This window comes from Megascapheus bottae, chromosome 10, assembly GCF_031878675.1.
Source record: "Megascapheus bottae isolate mThoBot1 chromosome 10, mThoBot2.hap1, whole genome shotgun sequence".
NCBI lineage: Eukaryota > Metazoa > Chordata > Mammalia > Rodentia > Geomyidae > Megascapheus > Megascapheus bottae.
In genome coordinates, this window is record NC_143518.1 from 28,934,732 (window position 1) to 28,958,107 (window position 23,376).

The following is a 23,376-nucleotide window of genomic DNA, read 5'->3' on the forward strand; positions in this document are numbered from 1 at the left end:
CAATGACATAGAGGAAACTTACCTTCATTGATTTTGCACATGTGTATCCAGTTGTCCCAGCACCATTTTTTTCATATTTTTTATTGTAATAAAAGGGTTACAATATATTCACCAGATAGAAGGTACATTACTTCACAAACATTGATACCCTTTCTCATGTCTTGGTCCCCATTTCCCTTCCCCCACCTCCGCCCTCATCTTGTTTTCCCCCTTTCCTATCCTATTTCAAATAACCAAATATATATATATATATATATATATATATACAATATATCAGATAACCTGGTAAAATACTGTAACAATATGAGATATCCAAGGGACAGCAAAAGAAATGAGAGATAACGGTATATTAAGGACAGCAATCACTCATTATATGGCTTTAGTTTCTATATCCTGGAGGTCCTTTCATTTAGCATCATACTATATAGCCTTATGTATCTAGGTTTTGCTCTATTGTAAATCTCTGCTAGGAGAGCCCAAGGTTTCTACTGATTGTGACAATGAAAGAAACCATTGAGCCTATGTTCCTTTAAGTCTGGCTTACTTCACTTAATATGATTTTTTCTGGATCTTTCCATTTCCTTACAAATGGGGTGATGTCGTTCTTTCTGACAGCAGCCTAGAATTCCATTGTGTATAAATACCACATCTTGTTAATCCCCTCATGAACTGAGGGGCATCTGTGTTGGTTCCATATCTTTTCTATGGTAAATAGTGCTGCAATGAACATCATTTCCAGCACCATATTTTAAAAGATTCTTTTCTCATTGAATAAGCTCCACTCTTGTTGAAAACCAACTGACCATAGATGTGTATTTTTATTTTTTAGTGTTGCTATTCCTAGGGCTTGAACTCAGGCCTGGGCACTGTCCTTGGGCATTTTCAAGGCTAATGCTCTACCACTTGAGCCACAACACCATTTCTGGCTTTTTCTGTGTATGTTGTACTGAGGAATTGAACCAGAGTCTTCATGTATGCTAGACAAGCACTCTACCACTAGGCCAAACTCCTGGCCTAATATGTTTATTTTTCAACCTTCAATTCTATACCATGATCTACATGCTCAACCTTTATTTCATTAGCACATTTTAACAATAGCTTTCTATTTGAGGTTTGAAATTCAGGTTCTAAATCCAAATTTTTGGGGGACCAGGAGTTTGGCCTAGTGGTAGTGTGCTTGCCTAGCATGCACAAAGAGCCAGGTGCAATTCCTTGGTACCACATACATAGAAAAAAGCTGGAAGTGGTGCTGAGGCTCAAGCCTCAGCCTTGAGAAAGTCCAAGGATAGTGCTCAGGGCCTGAGCTCAAGCTCAAGACTGGCAATAAATAAATACAACTTTTTTCTTTCAGGTTTCCATTTTTGTAAAAAGAAAAAACAAAGGCCATTATAATTTTGATAGAATTTGTGTTGAATCTGTTAATTGGATTAGTACTTATTAGTGTTGTGTTCCAATCTACATAGTATGTGTTTTTAGTGCAGCGATGGCTTTGTAGTTTTTAACGTGTAAGTAAGTCATTCATTGCTTTCTTTGAACTTACTGTCAATGGAATTGGTTATTCTGAGTTACATAAAAATGCAAATGATTTTGTGCACTCAACTTTATTTTTCTGCATTAATGCTAGCAGATTTTGTGTATTATTTGGAAACTTCCATGTGGAGGCTCATGTCATGTTTCAGTGAAGAGAGATAGTATAGTTATTACTTCTTTTCAACTTGGACTCCTTTTACTTTTTTGGTAGTTATACTGGCTCAAGGTCCTACTAATATCTGTTAGTAATAGTGAAAGTGATCATCCCACCAGAAATGGTGTGCATAACAGGTATTAGGATTATACCCATATTTTAGAGAGTATTTAGTTTTACCATATGTTCTATGACAGCTGCAATAACTGAGATGGCCATGTTTTTTTTTCTCTATTGTCCTATTAATGTGGCATGTCACCTTTACTTTTATGTTTACCACTTTTGCATTCCTGATAAATTCTACTTGATCACGGTGTATAATCTCTTTAATGTACTGTTGCATTTCATTTACTTGTAATTTGTGGGAGTATTTTTCCACCTGTAAGTGGTATTAGTCTGTAATATTGGTGGGAGAAGATTACTAGGTTGAGCCTAGGGTATCGTGTTTTGACAGTGTCTCCTTAACTTTGGGCTGGCCCCCAATTTACAATCCTCTTGCCTTCTCAGAATAGCTAGGATTAAAGACATTTACATATTAATTTATAATCTTTGTCTTTGGTATTAGTCTATACTAACTTCATAGCATCAGTTAGTATTATCTGTTCCTTTCTCTTCAATGTTTTGTGAAGAAATAAAAGGCTGGAATTGTTATTAAATGTTAGATAAAATCTCCAGTGAAAAATCTTTGGTCCTAGACTTTTTCAAAAGATTTAATAAGAGTTTTCTACAGCAATTTTCTTTGTGTATAACAAAACTGGATTAAAGTATGGAGTTCTCATATACTTCTTTCACATTATTCCTATCAACATCTTGTATCCAAGTAGTAAATTTGTTGGACTGATGGAGATATATTCATAAGCTCCACATTAGGTTTATTTGTTGGTAAGCTTTTGGTTATTGACGTAATCTATTATGTATGTATTGAGACTTTCTATTTCTTCTTGAGTCAGCTTTGGTAATTTGTGTCTTTTAGGATTTTTTTTTCTATTTCATCCAGGTTATCAAATGTATTGGTGTTCTTTCTTTGATTTTAGTTATTTGTATTTTCTGAAGTCAGTCTGGCAACAGATTTGTGGATCTTTTGAATTATATAGTTCATGAGTATGATTGCTGCATTTGTTTACCCTTTGTCCCTACTTCTGTACCTTCCCTTATACTCTCAAAGACAGACAAAAAAGGCAAAAAGAGCAAAACAAAACCTCATTTCCATTTCCTGGAGTTCATTTCAGTAAATGTATTCTTTATGATCAGATGCACGTGTTTTGTCCTTATGAAGGTTCCTTTCCTAATATTGTCCTCCTTTAATCTCACTATGAATGTCTGTAGCCCAGTATATTTTAGATCTAGTCTCTACATGAGATAAAACATGTGCCATACCGTATTTGTCTTTTCTACTTCACTGAGAACAGTTTTTAAAGTTTCATCTATATTGTGGCATGCATCAACATTCCCTTTGTTTATGTAATGCTGGGGATCAAACATGCTAGGTAAGCTCCCACTATTGAGCTCTATCTCTACATTTATTTATTTCTCATTTATTTATTTTGCCAGTCCCAGGCTTAAGCTCAGGACCTGAGCATTGTCCTTGGACTTTCTCAAGGTTAGAGCTCTACCACTTGAGGCATACCACCATTTTGGCTTTTTCTATGTATGTGGTATACCAAGTGATCAAACCTGATTCTCATGCATACTAGGCAAGAACTCTACCACTAGGCTAAACTCCTAGCCCCCTACTTTTATTTTTTTTTTTTTGTTGGTCATGGGACTTGGATTCTAGGCCTGGACATTGTCCCTGAGCTCTTCAGCTCAAGACTACTGCACTACCCCTTGAGCCACAGCACCACTTCCTACTTTTATTTTTTTGCCAGTCCTGGGCTTGAGCTCAGGGCCTGAGCACTGTCCTTGGACTTTCTCAAGGCTAGAACTCTACCACTTGAGCCTCAGCACCACTTCTGGCTTTTTCTACATATGTGGTACCAAGGAATCGAACCCGGGTCTTCGTGCATGCTAGGCAAGCACTTTAACCACTAGGCCAAACTCCTGGCCCCCTTTTATTTTTGAGACAAGGTTTAGCTAAGTTGCCTAGACTAACCTCAATCTTGAGGTCCTCCTGCCTCAGCCTCTCCTGACTGCTGTGATTACATGTATGTATTACCATGCCCAGCCTCCAATTTCTTTTATGGCTGAAATATTCCTTTCTATCTAAATGCCAGATTTTATCATCATTTAACATTTGGTTTAAATCCAACTTTTTGGCTATTAGGAACAATGCTGTTGCTGAAAACAATGGTGTACAATTATCTATTCAGGTTCTCTTTTCAGTTTTTCTGGCTATCTACATATAAATGGATGGTTAGATCATATGGTAATGTTTTTTTGAGAAAATTCCATATTATCAATAGTTCCTGAATTACTTTATATTCATACTGGCAAGGATTCATTTTTCCACCTGCTCATCAATTTTTTTTTTGCTAATAGCCATCCTAATAATAGGATGTAGTATTAACTTGTTTTTCCCTAATGATTAATGATAATACTCTTCTGGTGTGCTTATTGGCTATTTGTGTGTATACTGTACATGTAAGAAATACATATGTATATATATATGTGAATGTTAAACATGCATATTTTAGAGAACTATTTTTTCATATAATTTGCCCATTTTCTTATTGGGTTATTTTTGGTTACTGATTGTAGAGTATAGACACAGAGGACACATGAGTATCCTATGTATGCTTTGCTAGTATTGTCTTCCATTCTCCAAGTTGCCTTTCCAGTATGTACTTTGATGCACAAAGTTTTAAACTTTATTAAGTTAAATGCATCCTTTTTCTTTTTTGGCCTATACATTTGGTGTCAAATTTAAGAAATTATCAATTCTAATTTCATAAATCCCCCTACATTTTCTTCTAAGAGTCTTTACTAGGTAAATCTAAAGGAAAAGGCAAAGATCTAATTAATAAGAGGCAAATAAAGACTGGAATCTTTGAAATGAAAAAAAAATAGAGAAATTTATTGCCACTTGAAACTATAAACACTGATCAGATGAGTCAAAGAAAGTGATTGAATTAAATTGTATTATTACTTGACTAAACTTCCCCCATGAAGAAATTTCTGTCAGGCATTTCTGTACCTAATTTGTTTACAACTGAATAAAAATGCTTTGTCATTTTTTTAAAGGCCAATAAAAAGGAAACATAATGCATCATACAATAGTATATATTACATAAAATACATCAATAGATAGATTATACTTTTCTTTTCAGGTTTTATATACTAGAAAAATTCTGCCCTTCCCACTATTACATATATCAAAGGTAGATATTAGCGTTGTGTACTGTATTTGTCAAAATAAAACAGTACATAAGAATGTTTCCTTTATGTATGTCAGATCAGCGCCATGTCAACAAAACCAGCAATAAAGACGTTCTGTTGAAGTACTTATTACTTTGACTCTAAATAATTTATATTTTCCTGATATAAACCATTTAGTTTTGAAAGATTAGCCCCTTCACCTTAATATTTAAGTCTCTCTTGTAGCCTCAAAATTATCATAAAGATAATTTTCCTTCACCCCCAGCTTTTACTTTCTAGAATAGAAATCAAAAACTTTTGCTATTAAACACAAGACTTGCTGCATCTATTGAACTCTGTTGCTGTAGTGCAAAAACAGCTTGGTTGCCTTTGCCACATTTAACTCACATAATTTGACTGGCCTTGCTTTAAGTGCACCAACATGAAATCTGTTCTTATAAAATATTAATGAGATAAATAATTTAGGGACTAAAACAAATAAAATCTTTCAAAAGATTTTTAACATCAACATTGTGCAGTGTCTGGGATATATTCTTTAAAAATATCTACATGCTGTTTTTTTCTTACCCTGAGATATTTATTAAGAAAAGGTAATCTGGAGTCTAGCACATGAAATATCTTTTGGGAATACATTATGGAAAGGAAGTGATATTACTTCTAGCATTACAAGAACCCCAGTTCCTAATAGTGACGACTTGGGTAAGAAGCATGCCTTCAACATACTGGATGTCAAAGGGCAATAAGCTCTCCCTGGCAATGATTGCAGCAATTGAAGGTTATATTTTCATATCTAGTATAAGGATGAAATCGTCCAATATTTTTCTTTGTTGCAAGCAATGTGTTTGAAGAGTCAGAAAATGGATTATCAGGTGAGCTTTCTACACAGGTAACTGGGTCCAAAATACGCAGAACCTAAGGAAAATGAGAGGAAATGTTAGATGTATGCAGCTCACATTTTCTCATTCCAATTGACATGTAATACTGTATGGGAACAACCATGTTCTTATTTATTTATTTATTTTTGGTTCAACACTGTGCTCTCCCAATTCTTCTGACTTTCTCAGTCCTCTTAAGTGAGACAAAACAAAGGAACACAAGATAATCTTTTTTTTTTCCCACTTAAGGGCAAGGATAAAATGTCTGGCTCACAGCTCTTGTTTTTCATGTTCATATTCTCCCAATAGTTATCACATGAAGAAGGGGAGTTATGTTTCAAAGTCAATGAACCCAGAAAGTGTGAAAGGAATCAAGGAAAGATTTTTCTTAATTGGGGCTTAGTTCAAAGGAGTGGCTGAGAGGCTTCAGTCTCTGAATAAGATACATACATATGCTCTGTATGTTTCTATTATGTGTAACTTGGTGAAGTAAAAATGAAAAGGCTTATGTTAAATCAGTTACAAATTTGGTGGAGAAAATACAGGTTTCTAAATACTCTGTCATGTTATTACATTATGAGTCTTTAAAAAAAACTCTGAAGGTGATGGGGAAAAATTTTAGGCAGGATGTCTATACAGTGTAGAAGATGGGAAAATAAAAAGAGAAAGATTATCAATGGTTTATCAGGACCTCTTTCAAAGCATTTTTATCATTAGAGTAGTACTATTAGAAAAAATTAAAAATCAAAGGAAAAAATAATTTTTTCCAAAATAATTAGCTTATCAGCATAAAAATCAGGTTTAGAATCCATATGACACAATACTCAATGTTAAACTTTTTTTTTTTTTGCCAGTCCTGGGCTTAAGCTCAGGGCCTGAGCACTTTCCTTGGACTTTCTCAAAGCTAGAGCTCTACCACTTGTGCCTCAGCACCATTTTCGGCTTTTTTTTTCTATGTATGTGGTACCGAGGAATTGAACCCGGGTCTTCGTGCATGCTAGGCAAGCACGCTACCACTGGGCCAAACTCCCGGCCCCTCAATGTTAAACTTTTAAATGTCATCTTTCAGTAACAGGAGAATAAAATGTTGCAGAGCATGAAAGATATCATGATTATCATTTCAAAATGATATGAAAGAAAATATTTTTACCTTTTCAGCCATTTTCTCAGCGGGGGTACTGCAGAACTCAACGGATGATGGACTCTTTTTTTGATTGTTACTACCAACATTCCCCAGAAGATGAGAATTTACTGCTTTTGCCAACTTGTGATTTGTTACTGCTAGTTCTGCTGTGCTGTGGAGTTGTGGGTTAGGGGAGTAAGTTTGCTCTCTTCCCCACTGTAAAGAGACCAAGAGTTCTTCTAAAAATCTGCAGAGAACACATGAACAGTGAATGTTTGTAAGAGGACAAAAATAAAAATAAAAAAACCCACACTTGTTTCTGAAATAATTTCCTATCTTCTCAGTTCAATAAACCAGGAAGTCTAGTCCCATTAATAAAATTACAGAAAACATCTGTCAATCTACTACTAGGACTGCCATCTGGAAATCAGTCAACATACAGTATAGTTTTTTTCAAAATACATAACATTTTTCTTATTTTAGTAATAGGTGATTTGTGCATTTATGGTTTTATTTTTTAGTGAGTTATACTCATTGATATTTAAATGCCATAATTCATAGAATCACCCTTCTTGCTCATAACATATGACTCTACAACACTTAAATTAACCCTGATTAGTCATAATGCTTGATAATGTAGGATGTGATATTAAAATTTTTTAAAAGATTTTTGCATCTGTTTATAAATATAGTTTATAAATAAAATAGTTTTGTAGTTTTCTAATGTCTCTAGTTTTGGTATCAAAATCACGCTGGCTTCATACAGTAAGTTTGAAATTGTTCTTCTCTAGAAGAATTTGTGTAAGTCAGGTTTTATTTCTTCCTTAAATCTTGGCTAGTATTCCCTAGGCAATCTGCCTATGCCTGGAATCTCCTACATTAAATGGTTTTAAATAAATTGTATTGTTTCAATAGGCTAGGACCATTTAGGTTATATATTTGGTTTTTGAGTAAGATTTGGCAATTTATCTTTATTTGTTCATTTCATCTAAATTACTGAATGTATGGGTACAGTTATTAACATTTCCATGTTATCTATTCTACGTATACATAATCTGTGGTACACTCCCTTCCGTTAATGGCATTTAACATTGCCCTGTAGCTGCCTTCAACATTTTATTACTATGATATATCCACTCTTAGCCCCTTGTCAATTCTTCTGGTAGCAGATCAGTTACATGAAAGCACAAAGAGCTTTTATGGAAGACAGACATCTTTTTGGGAGAAGACTACAGGTTTACAGTTCTGGAATATGCAAAAATGAAAACAAGTTTTAACACTAGAAAGAGGTTAAAAAGAGATCTTCTATGCTAGTTTCGGCAGCACATATACTAAAATTGGAATGATATAGAGAAGATTAGCATGGCCTCTGCGCACAGATGACATACAAATTCGCGAAGCATTCCATATTTTTGATACCAGGCAAAAAGAGCAATGCAGTGGTATTACAATACCAGACTTCAAACTCTACTATAGAGCCATAGTAACAAAAACAGCATGGTATTGGCACAAAAATACACCAGAAGATCAATGGAACAGAATAGAAGATCCAGAAATAAAATCACATACCTATAGTCAACTAGTATTTGACAAAGGAGCCAAAGACATACAGTGAAACCAACACAGCCTATTCAATTATTGGTGCTGGCAAAACTGGGCAGCCACATGCAGAAAACTAAAAATTAATCCTAGCCTTTCACCATGCACAAGCATTAACTCAAAGTAGATCAAAGACCTCAATGTCAGACCAGAAACCTTGAAACTGCTACACGATAGAGTTGGAGAGACACTGGAATGCACAAGCACAGGTAACAACTTCTTGAACAGAATCCCAGGATCACAACAGATTGGAGAGAGACTCAATAAATGGGATTACCTAAAAATAAAAAGTTTCCGCACAAATAAAAGCATAGCTACTAAAGTAAAAAGATAGCCAACCAACTGAGAAAAGACATTTACCAATAATACATCTGACCAATGCTTAATATCCAGTATCTACAGGGAACTCAAGAAACTAATCCCCCCCAAACCCAACAAACCAATCACTAAATGGGAATAAGAACTAAAGAGACTTATCAAAAGAAGAGGTTAAAATGGCAGAAAAGCATATGAGAAAATGCTCATCATCCATGGTCATAAAGGAAATGCAAATAAAAACAACCCTAAGATACCACTTTACCCCAACAAGAATGGCCAAGATTTTGAACTCAGACAATGACAGATACTGGAGGGGTTGTGGAAAAAAAAAAAGGAACCCTACGGTACTGCTGGTGGGATTGTAAGCTAGTTCAGCCACTCTGGAAAGCAGTGTGGAGGTTTCTTAAAGAACTGAAAATAGACCTTCCCTATGATCCCGCCATACCACTCCTGGGCATCTATTCCGAACATCATAACCCAGGATATGATAAGGACATCTGCTCAGCTATGTTCATCTCTGCACTATTCATAATACCCAAGCGATGGAAACAATCCAGATGTCCTACTGCAGAGGAATGGATACAGAAATGTGGTATATATATACAATGGAATTCTACATAGCCAACAGACAAGATAAAATAATGGCATTTGCAGGGAAGTGGATGAATCTAGATCGAATCATATTGAGTGAGACAAGTCAAGACAAAAGGAACAAAAGGCACATGGTATCCTTAATATGCTGCTATTAGAATGATGACTCAATATTTGTGTACCCAATGTTATGGACATGGTATTGGAAATATAAACACAACTACATAGACATAAAAATTTAGGACTCTAATAGACAAGTTTTATTATATAGATTAGTATGTATCTTTGACATTCAAACCCTCAGCCTAATTTTGATTATGTTCTAAAATCTAAGTGCCAGTGATTGTATTTAGAGATTCCTTTCTTGAATACTTGTTTTTTAAACATGTCATCTGAAATACGATGCATAAAAATTAATGTTAATAAATTCTTTAATGTAAAAAAGAAAAAACAAAACAAAAACAAACAACAAAAAAAAGATCTTCTATAGGAAAGACTGGTACATTCTTTGGCCTTTGTAACAGATAAAGTGCAATTCAAAGTATATGTTTACTAAGTGATCAAATGTGCATACACTAAAACATCCATCACAATAACAAAAATGGCAGGAGAAACTGGGAGAGTTCAGAATGTAAACAAGTGTCCTACTTCTGGGTAGCCATCATTTCCTGACGAAACTGTTCCCGTTCACTCAGGAGATCTTGGATTGCACTTTGCGCATCACGGTTCTGACGCTGTAAAACAGCTCTGGAGTTGGTTAACTCATCTGCCATAACCCTGAGAAATTAAAATATTATATATAAATTCCCTGCACAGCATATGGAAGTGAGTTTACTTGGTTACTGACACTTTCAGAAAATGATAAAGAAGGTTTAATACTCAAATTGTTTAATACTCAAATTGTTCTACAGTTTTGTGTTTCATTATAACATATTTAAAATGTTTATGTGTGAAGCCGGGCGCCAGGGCTGGTGTCTCATGCCTATAATCTAGTTACTCAGGAGGCTGAGATCTGAGGATCAGGGTTCAAAGCCAGCCGTGAGACTAGCTCCAATTAACCACCAGCAAACCAGAAGTGGCGCTGTGGCTCAAGTGGTAGAACACTAGCCTTGAGCTGAAGAGCTCAGGGATAAGGGCCATGCCCAGAGTTCAAGTTCTATGACTGACAAAAAAATTAAAAAAAATTATTCATGTACAGCTTAAAGGATTCAGCTAAAGCATTTATAAGTTGGTAAGAGAAGCATGAATCTAGTTTTTCTATAGTGATTTCCCAACTTACCCCAAATTATTCTAGACTGATTTTTTTCTCAAAAGAAATAATTACCTGTTTTTAAATATAAAACATTTCTATTAGAGGCTTGGGTGAGGCTCGTAAGGAGACTAATAAAGGGGTGAATTTGGTCAAAGTATATAAAATATATTGCCATGAGAGCTGTGTATAATATACACTAATTAAAAAAATGTTTTTAACTTTCCAATATGCTCATTCTTCTTTACATATTCTATCAAGTAAGTTCCTTACAAATTTCTTGTGTATTTCAACATAAAAGTTTAGAAAAACATGATTCATCACAGAAAGAGGTTATTTAATACAAAGTTTTGTACATTTGACTATTTTTTTAAAAATTTATCTGAGTGAATTTTCCACATTAACATAAGTAGCGATACCTTATTAAAATAGTTTTGACAGAGTAGTTTCATGTTTTCTACTGCTTGCATGCACTAAATTTTATCTGGCCAGTTATCTATGGATGGAACTGAAGCCAAAATTTCAAGAATTTTATTCAGATAAGAACCTTAAAACTGAAATTAAATATAAGATGAATTACTACTAACTTAAAATGTAAGAATTTTGACATTAGAAGTTTAAATGAACTAAAATACCAATAAGGTTGAGTTTAATTTTTATTCTTTAGTATATTACTATCAGTATCTATCAGGATGTTAAGGTGTATATTGCAATAATCTGAATTATGAACATTATATGTTACACATATTACATGTGTGTGTAACTGATTTGTTAGACTATTCTTCATTCTTGCTTAAGTTTATTTCCTCAGTTTATTTCCTATACTATATAACTAATGACAAATGAAGCTCTTTAAGAGAGAAAACAATTACTGGAAAGTATTATATTAATAGATGAAGAAATATATTTCTAAAAATTTAATCATTCCAATTAGTGGTTCTTAAATTTGCCTGGATGGAAATTACCAGATGGTTCCATTTAAATACATTGTGAAATCTTTTGTTGCACAGAGAGGTAACATCAAGAACTAGTGTCCCAATAACTTATTCCAGAAAGGTGCTGAAATAAACAATCACAATACCTATCAGTGTCCCTTGTGGTTTTTACCTGAGCCAGAGAGTAGCATTATCTAGTATGTAATTCGACGACAGAGGGAATGATGGAAAAATCTCTATTATACAGATGAAGACTGTATGAATGAAGCACAAAGGGTAAATAATACTGTTCTAAGGAATGTGAACGATTTTTGAGTTCTCCAGGTTAGAAGGTGAGGGAAATAACATAATTTTGCCTTTTGTGATTTTAATATTTACCAGATTTCTAAATTCACAGTTTTGTTTAAGTGTTAAGTACTATATAATAGGAGTCATTTCTAGGATAAAGGAGGCTCCTTAAATAACTTTTTCATTTAGCGAAACTGTGACAATAGACAACAGAGGAGAGCAAGCTGAGTATTAAATAATATTTGAAATAATCTGAGAACGTAAGTCTGAAATTTTCACACTATACTACTTTTTTGAGATACAGGTAAAATCACAGCAAACAGAACAAAAACTAGAAGATGAACTATTTTCAATAGAAAATACCTGCTTGCAAGAAATTTACTTCGCCATACATCACACTGTATTGACATACGTTCTAACTGTTCAGAAAGCTGAGCTGTGTTTCGACTTAAGGCTTCATTTTCCAAAATAAGCTGATTCTTCTCACGAGCTAGACGTTCAAAGTGATACTGAAGATCATCCCCAACCGAAGCCACCAGTAACTTTTTTAACTCACGATTAACCTGGAAAACAACAGTAAAATAAGCCCCAAAGAATATCACTGACTTTAATGTAACACAATTAATGAAAGGGGGCTGGAAGCAAGGATTAAATGGTAGAACACGAGATGAGTGAGCAAGTTAGAAATCCCAAGGCCCTGAGTGAAACTCCAGTATCAGAAAAAAAAGAAACACTATGTTTCCGTGTACTTCAGACCTCCTTTCAAGGAGGTATGCAAGAAGTGGTATTAAAATTCTAAGTTGAACAATATATAAAAACACGACTTCTCTTTATACAATATGGCTGTAAACTGAGTGTCTGTAATAAGACTACAAATCAGAATCATGAAAATTGCTTTCAGTCAATACATGGAAGAAAAACATCAGAAAACAAAACCAATAAATTTACTAATAGGAAATCAGAGAATGTTTTTATGGCATTCTCTCAACATTTATAATTTAAATCTTTTTCATGCTTATAAAATTAAAAGATACACAAAGCAAAAAAAAGAAATTAAAGAAATAAAATAGGATATCTTTAAGCACATGAACAAATATCCAATTGTAAGTAGTGGTATTATGGTATTGGTATTAATTGCAAAAGAATGCTGTTATATAAGAAAACACTAATAACTTATAAATGATGTGGGCTATCAGACAAAATAAATTCAATATGAATCTTTATGTAGTCCTTTCTGGATGGTATAATTATAGATAGTAACATTTTCATTGTGTTTTCTCTGAACTTTCTACATCTCTACTTAGAAATTAAAGATCAGGTTAGAAATGTGCCTAGTGGTAGAGTAAATGCCTGTCATGCATCAAAGCCTTGGGTTTGATTCTTTGGTACCACATATGCTGAAAAGCTGGAAGTGGTGCTGTGGCTCAAGGACAGTGCTCAGGCCTTGAGTTCAAGCCCCAGGACGGGAGAGGGAGGGAGAGTGAGAGTGAGAGAGACAGAGACAGAGAGAGACAAAGGTAGAGACAGAGAGAGAGGGGGGGAGAGGGGAAAAGGAAGAGGGGGAGAGAGGGAGGGAGATAAAAGATTAAAAGTATATAAAGCATTTGAATATATCACTTAAAATGCTGTCATTTACAATGGCTACCATCTTGCAAAAAGATGTATAGTTTAGTAGATAAACAAGGGAGAGATAGGTCATCTTACTAAAATGTGAGAGTTAATTTTATACAACTGAACATTATAGATTTTCAACCTTTTACTGTTTTTATTTTTTTTTTGCCAGTCCTGGGCTTGAGCTCAGGGCCTGAGCACTGTCCTTGGACTTTCTCAAGGCTAGAGCTCTATCACTTGAGCCTCAGCACCACTTCCGGCTTTTTGCTGTGTATGTGGGGTACCGAGGAGTCGAACCCGGGTCTTCGTGCATGCTAGGCAAGCACTCTACCACTAGGCCAAACTCCTAGCCCCCTTTTACTGTATTTTTAAATCAGTTTGAACTCAAGGTCTCATGATTAATAGGCATGAGCTCTGAGACTTGCGCCATATACATACCTGATTTTCATTTATGATGAAAACATTCTTTTTCCATCGTTCTCTTTATTCCAAGTGTCATGTATATAAAAGCAAAAGCAGCTGGATTCTTACAAATACAGCTAACTTACTTTTCAATTTCAAAGCCTAATTTCATCAACCTCTGGTTTAGCAATTTACAAGTAGAACCTACTGTATAGCTTAAAGGTGATCTTGTCCAAAGGACCTCACACCATTTTCAACCAGGTTTAAAACATAGGTTCCCTTATCACCTGGGCTTGGAACCTCTTCTCAAGTTCACTTCCTTCTCATTACTCAATGTTTCAGATGCTCCATCCCTACCTCCCAGATATCTCTGGTTTTGGTAACTCCCTTCCCCATTCCTTCTTAATCCCAAATGAGAAAAAGGGAGGGCAGGAGTCTCTGATGGCTTCCCCTACCCATCTCTTGAAGCCCCCTGTATTTGGACAAAGAGCAAGCCAGTGAGCAAGGCAAAACCTGCTAGGAGCAGTACCAATACACAGAGAAAAGCCCGAAGTGGGGCTGAGGCTCAAGTGGTAGAGCTCTAGCCTTAAGAAAGTCCAAGGACAGTGCTCAGACCCTGAGCTCAAGCCCAGGACTGGCAAAAACAAAACAAAACAAAACAAAAAACCCGTAAGTTCCCAACACCAACTCTACAGACAGGGTCTGTACAGACAAAAACCTTGAGAAAGAATGAGAAATTTAAGGCAAAGTATTTTATAGAAGTGATACTGCAATGCAGAAATATGAATTTGAAGGCCCAAATGTAAAGAGTAGTACACATTAAAATTAAGACTTTTTTTTTTACCTCTGTCTGTACTCGGAGCTGGTTTGAAAGTCCTTCTTTGTCTTGTAGTAACCTCCTTTCAGAGTTTCTGAGCTTTTCCAATATACTCTTTACCTCTGAGAGTTCTTTCCTAGGCTCTGTAAGACCCTCTGACTGATGAATGAGTTCTCCTTTATGATACCCGAGAGACTTATTAACCTTTGCATTTTTGTTGGGGACATCATGAGTTATAGCAGCTTTGGGAACAAATATTCTTACAGCTTCAACTTCCACTGCTTTTTCAGTGAGAATCTTTCCTAGCTGAAGAACTCCTGGGCTCTCGGAGGGAAATACTTTCTTCTGAGGACTCTGGAGGACTGCTTGCTTTATGGATTGGGCTGCAGAGGTGCCTTCAATAGATTTAGGTGGCTCTTCAGTTTCCATTCCATCTCCTGCTCCTCGGATTGGGGTTGAGGCAAGGATGACTAACAAAGGGAAAACAAGCAGAACATAAACTACTTACCAAACAAATGCTAAGAAAACTACAACTTTGCTCAGTGTTCAGAATTAGAAAGAATGGAAAAACTTAAAACATAAAACAAATATGTGTTAGGAAAAGATGAATAGTCTCAGGAACATAAAATTTAAGTAAACGGCTTCTTTTTTGACAGAAAGTCAAACCTGGGAATTTGATTTTGACTTTTTGAACTCAGGGCCTGAGCACTGTCGTTGAGCTTCTTCCTCAAGGTTATCCCTCTGTCACATGAGCCACTGCACCAATTCCGGTTTTTCTATATATGTGGTATGGAGGAATCGAATCCTGGTCTTCATGCATGCTAGGCTAGCATTCTACCACTTTGCCAACTCTGGGTCCTTTGACTTTTTTTTTTTGTAGATCATGGGGATTGAACTCTGGGCCTGGACACTGTCCCTGAGCTCTTCAGCTCAAGGCTACTGAACCACAGCCTCATTTACCCTTTTCTAATGATTAACTGGAGATAAGAGTCTTGTGGTCTTTAGTGCCCAGGCTGGCTTTGAACCTCGATCCTCAGATCTCAGCCTCTTGAGTAGATAGGATTACATGTGTGAGCCACCACGCCTGGCTTCGGCATTTATTTATTTTTGCCAGTTGTGGGGCTTGAACTCAGGGCTGAGCACTGTCCTTCAACTTTTCTCAAGGATAGAGCTCTACCACTTGAGCCACGGCACCATTTCCAGCTTTTTTCTATGTATGTGATACAAAAGAACAGAACCCGGGCCTTTGTGCATGCTAGGCAAACACTCTACCACTAGGCCAAATTCCTGGCCCTTGCCATTTATTTTTTAATGTGACATGTTAATGGTTTAATCTTTCATTCATTTCTATATCCTGACAGACAAAAACAGTAACAACAATGCCACAGGATTGTGGTAAGAAGGCTTTAATATAAAGTAAGTGCCTGACACAGTATAATAGTTACACAGTAGTTAGATATAAAAATAAATAACTATATATACACATATTTGGAATCATCTATGTAACTCAAGACAGATAGTCTATTTTTGCTATATTTCAGTAAAGAATGCTCTTACAAGGGGTATAGGAGAACATGTGTATTATACTGAAGAATTATTAGGCAAAAATTAAATCCTATTCTTACACCTATGGAATTAAATCCTGTTTCCCTAAGGGACAGTACAATGTGTTGTTAAACTTTCTTAGATTTCATTTTCACCATATTTATTTAACTTATTTTACTGGTGGCCTATTACTTCCAGGGGGTTTAATTTAATTTCAGATACTTAAGTCCCAGTAAAGTACCTCATCATAACTCAATAAATTCATGGACAATAATTAATGATAAGAGCAAGGGTTAAAGATGAACATACAAGTCAGTAACAATTACTACAACAATGAACTCTCAGTAGTCTATAGGAAGCACACCTGGTCTTGGATGCATGCCAAATGTAATGTATGTCAGGCATTCTATGAGGTAGCGTGGATAACTGCATTCAAGTTTAATATATAATTTGAAGTCAGGATACACATATAAAAGATGAAATAGGGGCTTGAGGTGTAGCTTAGTGTAGAGCACATGCTAAGTATTTCTAAGGTCTTAGGTTCCAACCCACATGAGGCAGGTGGGTGGGGAGGAGAGAAGGAAGGAGGGAGGAAGAGAGAGAGAGAGAGGGGGGAGGGAGAGAAGAGAGGGGAACAGAGAGGAAGACAGAGGAGAAGTGAGGGGGGAGAGGGGAGAGAGGAGATAAGAGAGAAGGGAGAGAACAGAGAGAAAGAGGAGAGGAGGGGAGAGGGGAAAGTAGAAATAATAAAAAGGTAAAATGTATTAGAGGATAGACTTAAAGAGTCTTCTCTGAAGAAGAAATAAAAATGGCCTAAAGACACATGAAGAAATGCTCAACATCTCTGGTCATAAAAGAAATGCAAATCAAAACAACTCTAAGATTCCACCTCACTCCAGTTAGAATAGCCAGGATCAAGAAATCTAATAACAACAGATGCTGGAGGGGATGTGGCCAGGAGGGATCAGTACACTACACTGTTGGTGGGAGTGAAAACTCGTTCAACCACTATGGAAAGCAGTATGGCAGTTCCTCAAAAGACTAAATGTAGAACTTCCATATGACCCGGCAATTCCACTACTTGGTATTTACCCAATTGTCCAGAAACAAGGACATAGTAAATCCACTAGTACAACCATGTTCATTGCAGCACTATTTACCATAGCAAAGATATGGAACCAACCCAGATGTCCCTCAGTTGATGAGTGGATCAACAAGGTGTGGTATTTATACACAATGGAATTCTATGCTGCTGTCAGAGAGAATGATATTGCCCCATTTGTAAGGAAATGGAAAGACCTAGAAAAAATCATATTAAGTGAAGTAAGCCAGACTCAAAGGAACATAGGCTCAATGGTTTCCCTCATTTGTCATAATCAGTAGAAACCTTGGGCTCTCCTAGCAGAGATTCACAATAGAACAAAATCTAGATACATAAGGCTATATAGTATGACACTAAATGTAAGGACTTCCAGGATATAGAAACAAAAGCCATATAATGAGTGATTGTTGTCCTTAATGTACTATGTTATCTCTCTTTTCTTTTGCTGTCCCTTGGTTGCTTCATATTATTACAATATTTCACCTTGTTATCTGATATATTTTATATATGCTTAATTGGTTATTTGAAATAGGAGAGGGAAGGGGGAAAATTAAGATGAGCAGGGGTAGGGGGGAGGGAAATAGGGGGACCATGACATGAGAAAGGGTATCAATATTTGTGAAGTAATGTACCTTCTATCTGGTGAATATAATGTAACTCTTCTATTAATTACAATAAAAATATATGAAAAAAACTAAACAAGCAAACAGACAAAAAAAGATGAGAAATAAAACACTTGATTTAAAAAAAGATGTAAGTGGTACAAAATAGTTCAAGAAAATTTTGTTTTTATAGAAACATTAAAGGCAATAATAAATTACTAAGTGTTTAGAAAGTTTAACCATCTAGCCAAATTATGCACATGGTAATGTAATCTACTAAAAGTATGAAACAGAACTATTTTTGAGAATTCTTTATAAGTCTAAAGGATCCTTTGTTTCAATTATCACTAAATACCATAACCTAGATCTATTATTGCTCACATTTCACTTTAACAATAAAATTAGGAGAACTTAGTTTGGGAAGAGTATAAGACCCTACAAAAATGAAAGCTTTCATAAGAATTTTTGATGTACAAAGCTTATATTAAAAGAGGAATCATATTGTGGCCCTAGAAATGGAACTCTCTAGCGAAATCACAATAGAAATGAAAGCTTGTTTACAGTAATGTGAGGCAAATAACTATGAAAGTTACTTGCAGGGGTTTTATAGCCAAAGAAATATCAAATAACTTCCTGAATTTTATTTGGTAGGTTCCTATTTTTTAGAGAATTGCTCTTTATTACAAATACAGAACCTACAGAATAGAACAGATCATTTTCACATATAGTCATGTATAGTCTAGTTTCTATAAGGTTTTGTTGTTGTATCAGTCCTTGGGTTTGATCTCAGGGCCTGGACACTGTTCCTGAGCTTTTGCTCAAGGCTAGTGCTTTATCACTTAAGCTACAGCTCCACTTCTACTACCATTTGGTTAGTTTACTGGAGGTAAGAATCTCATGGATTTTGCTGGCTGGGCTGGCTTTGAAACTCAATCCTTAGAACTTAGCCTCCTACATAGCGAGAATTAGAGGGATGAGCCATTGGTGCCTGTATATTACCATAGTTTTTTTTCTGTTGTTGTTGGTCATGGGGTGTGAACTCTATAATAGTTTTTTTAAAATTACATTGTCAAATACAAGTTCGTCTGTAATAATACTTTAATGAAAGTTTGCCTATATTCTCATTACTGTACAATAATTTCTCATTACTTCAAATTTTTCAATGTTTTATATACTGGAATCATAAATTTTGTAAGCTTAACATATACCTTTATTTTGTTTCATATTTTAACCTTATAAATATATATTCCTTAAGTTGTTTTTTTTTTTTTTCTTTTTTTTTTTTGCCAGTCCTGGGCTTGAGCTCAGGGCTTGAGCACTATACTTGGACTTTCTCAAGGCTAGTGCTCTACCACTTGAGCCTCAGCACCATTTCCAGCTTTTTTCTATGCATGTGGTACCGAGGAATCGAACCTGGGTCTTCGTGCATGCTAGGCAAGCACTCTACCATTAGGCCAAACTCCCAGCCCCATTCCTTAAGTATTTTAATATGTCATTATTTAAATTTTTTCTATTGTTACTCTCTTTAGTTTTTCATTATAATAATACTTAAGTGAACACTTTTGTGATTACCAATTTTTCTGAACTTTGGGTTGTCTTAAATTTTCAGGTTGGCATGGTAGTATATGCTTATTATCCCAGCACTCAAAACAAGCTATAATGCATAAGAATTTTCACATCATTTTAAGAATAAAGAACTGTTCTTATGGTCTGACAATTTGGTTTTAAGTTTGTTTAATGTTATCTAATGTAAGTTTTATTTTGTTAACAAGACATGTTAGCATTACAGTTAATTACCTATAGATTAATATTGTTGTTTTATAGATTAAAATCAACCATTAGCATCAGCCTAATAAAAACAATAATAAACAGACCATCAAGAGTCATGCTATTTGGACATACTTCAGTTGGCCAAATAAGAAGATAATTCAATCATAGTTAAACTGAATTTCTAGGCAAGTCCTAAACTGAGTTGGAATTTTAAGTAATGGAGATCAAAGGACAAATCTTTCTTTGCTTCTTAAATTTATCATTAAAAGGTAAAAAAAAGTTAATGAGTAATTAACAGAAATCTCTTTATCTTCATAAAGAAAATTCACTGTAGAACTCGAGGTTCAATCAACTTCTTTCAACTCCAAATACTCTTAATTATGCTTACAGTGTTCTACTTACTGAACCTATGTTGTATATCATATGACAGCTCCCTCTCAGTCACTTTATGGTTCTCGCTAATGTGCTTGGACAAGCAGAAAAGAGCCAGGACCTTATATTTTCTCACCAGGTACCATACATTTCCTAATTCTATTTTACTCTGTGACACACATAGAAACCTTTATTACATATGTACTAGGCACAACCCAGGGCACATTCATGAGTAATTACCTCCTCTCAAGTGGGAAGACAAAAATTATGTTATCAGGTCCATAACTATGAGTAATGCTTTAGTAAAGCAAAACATCAATCCTTGATTCTTATTCTTCTTTACTCTTAGGGTACCAACCAAATAACCCTTCTACTATCCATTTATCTTTACTTCCAGTTGTGATCATCTGTCAATGAATCATGGCTCATTATCATTCTCATGAAATGTAAGAAAATAACAAGGTTACTAATCTAATATCCTAGAATTGTGGATTGGCAAACATTTTCTATAAAGAACAAATAGTTAATCCTTTTGGGGGCCATGATTTCACATCAAGCCTACTACCAATGTACTTACATAGAAAAGTAAAAATACTGGTAAAATTCAATTATAATAATGATTACTAAGATTTTTGTAATATAGACCTAAATAATGAGAAAAACAAAATTATTTTTCATTTGGAATAACATTATACTTTATACAAATTCAATTCCTAATTCAGGGGCATACTTTATTTTTTTACCAGTCCTGGTGCTTGAACTCAGGGCCTGGGCACCATCCTTGAACTTTCTCAAGGCTAGTGCTCTACCAGTTGAGCCACAGCACCACTTCTGGCTTTTTCTGTATATGTGCTACTGGGGAATTGAACCCTAGTTTGCCTAGGCCACACTCCTGGCCCCTAAATTATTATTAAATTAGAAAATGTTACAGTGAACTTAGGAATTAGTTCAATATTCAAGCGTGCCCAAACACTATTCTTGCCATAGGCTCTGGATAGAATTCCAAGGTGAAAAAACATGGGCAATTCTGTATACTAAATCTCTTTGGGCCTCTCAACAGATTATTAGTATACTAAAGGCTTTAGACTTCCTCTGGTATAGCCACCCTTTAAATCCAGATTTTCCCAATTTTATTCGCTCCTAGAATCCTTTTCCATATAATTTTTTACTAAGTATTTACATGTCTCAGCCCTTTTTATTAGTTAGTCCATGTTACTAAATATCTTTCCATCTTGCATTTAAGAAAAGTTTGGAGTTCAATTTTAATTTTCGAATTGCTATTATCTGTTTTTTTTTAACCTTTCAGAAGATCCCTAGAAGCAAATGCACATCTGTCTTTATAATGAAAGAACTGCATATATGCTTAAGAGGAAGTTCTGACACCAACTAAATCATAATACTTTCTCTTGGTGATAGACAACTGACAAGGTCAAGCATTAAGTATGCTTTTTCTCAGGCCATGCATTACAAGTTACTCTTGTTTATTAATGATAGTTAACATTATATTATGTAGAACTAATTCTAAGTCTTGCTTACTGGATAATTAATCAACTTCATTTGAAAATGGGAATTGTAAATGTAATTAATTAAGGTAAAATCATATGAAAGTATGGTGGGCACAATATGGCCACTCATTATAAACTGAGGATGGCTAAGCACAGAAGCATGCACATAAGAAGAATGCATATAACAAAGCCAGAGGTCAGGTGTTGCATCTATAAGAAGTACTAATGAGTGCCAGAAAACCAGAACCTAGGAGAGTGGCTATTTTGCTAAATACCTTCACAGAGAACAAAGCCTAGCTGGTATTCATTTGGTTGTTGGTCTTCAAAATCATGAGACAATGAATTTCTATTGTTTAAGCTATCCACTTGGAGTGACTGTGTTATAGTAGTGTGTCCATCTAATTGTTATCAAAATTAGAAAACTTACCTTTGGTTTCTAAACTTTTATGTGTAGCCATTTTTGTTTCTTAGCTAATGCAAATGCACACCAAGACGTCCCCTGAAAAATAATATCAGATAAGTACATTTAATGAGTAACTGTACTTTACCTACACACGTAGAAAGGCAGTGTTTCATCCTATTCCCTTCTTCTCAAAGAAACAGATTTGGTTTATTTTAAAATATCCTGTCTCACCATTTTCACCAAGTATACTGTAGGGGATTATCTACCATTGCAATAGTAAGAGGAATTTAAAAAGCAGACACAACCTGTTCAACCTGTAAAATCATACTGGTGCAACAAACACATTACTCCAGACAGTCAAGCTTGCACTGACTGGAAACATAATTTAAAACCCTGTATCTCTTAAAAGTACAAAGAGAACCATAACGCTGAGTGCACATTTTAACTAATATAGGCATGGACTTGTCAGACTCCCAGGAACACGGAGAGGGAGACGGAAGGGACGTCACCGCAATATTGACAAGGTGGACTGCTTCATCACAAAAATCAAACGATGCTTTAAGTATCAACAGGATTCAGTACCCGGTCTCCATGACTAATTTCCTTAACAGCACAATTAAAGTCTCTTCCTAAGAGGGGGAGAAAAAATCGGCGAACATCTCCTGACAGGCACTGCGATGGGGCAAGGGAGGGGAGGAGTGGGGACTGGGTGTGGAGGGCGGCTGGCGGGAGGTGCACAGTCCCGCGAAGTGCCTCTTCTGTCTGAAGATGCCTCCCCGGGACAGGCCATCTTTTCCTAAATCCAAACCTAATGGTCACCAAGCGCCCACCCACAACTCGGTGCCTCCCACAACCCCTTCCAGCCTCCCAATTACACAAGGAATTACCTCTCACGTTCTTCTTCCTACTTCAGGAGGCCTCACCCACTCCACAGGTCCTGCCGCGCCGCGTCACCGGGTGGACGCCTCAGCCTCCCACTCCATCGCCAGGCTTTCCTTCCGCTCCTGCCCCTTCCCGTCTCCCCGACAACTCACGGAGCTCTCACCCTAACCACTTCCGGTTATCTTAGGGTTCATTTCCGGAATTCCTTTCCGAAGGAGCAAGATCAACCTCCAGTGTCGCGTTTAAAATCCTGTTCACACAGGCTGACTGACGTTACGCCTCCGTACGTGACCAGTGGGGAAAAGCATTACGTGGGGCGGAAGTTCATAAGTCACTTGAACTTCCGGGTCATCGGTCAAGCAAACGGAAGTGGTGATATTAGAAAGGA

At 35.9% G+C, this 23,376-nt stretch overlaps 1 protein-coding gene and 1 non-coding gene across 4 annotated transcripts; one reads left to right on the plus strand and one right to left on the minus strand.

The window, feature by feature from the left end:
* Window positions 1-4,679: 4,679 nt before the first annotated feature.
* Window positions 4,680-23,325, minus strand: Blzf1 (basic leucine zipper nuclear factor 1). 3 transcript variants are annotated; one of them, XM_090340499.1, is made up of 7 exons: window positions 23,152-23,325; window positions 22,131-22,202; window positions 14,835-15,277; window positions 12,341-12,540; window positions 10,154-10,282; window positions 7,025-7,244; window positions 4,680-5,911 (listed from the first exon to the last, which is right to left on the minus strand). In XM_090340499.1, the coding sequence occupies exons 2-7, from the start codon at window positions 22,159-22,161 to the stop codon at window positions 5,729-5,731; spliced, it is 1,206 nt and encodes a 401-aa protein (XP_090196625.1). In that variant the 5' UTR covers window positions 22,162-22,202; window positions 23,152-23,325; the 3' UTR covers window positions 4,680-5,728. The 3 variants fall into 3 exon arrangements, with proteins under 3 accessions (XP_090196625.1, XP_090196624.1, XP_090196626.1); XM_090340498.1 differs by lacking the exon at window positions 23,152-23,325 and adding an exon at window positions 22,994-23,145; XM_090340500.1 differs by lacking the exons at window positions 22,131-22,202; window positions 23,152-23,325 and adding an exon at window positions 20,229-20,308.
* On the plus strand, window positions 8,305-8,411 carry LOC150057806 (U6 spliceosomal RNA). The gene has a single exon (XR_016536941.1). It is a non-coding gene; the product is annotated as a U6 spliceosomal RNA (small nuclear RNA).
* Window positions 23,326-23,376: the final 51 nt, after the last annotated feature.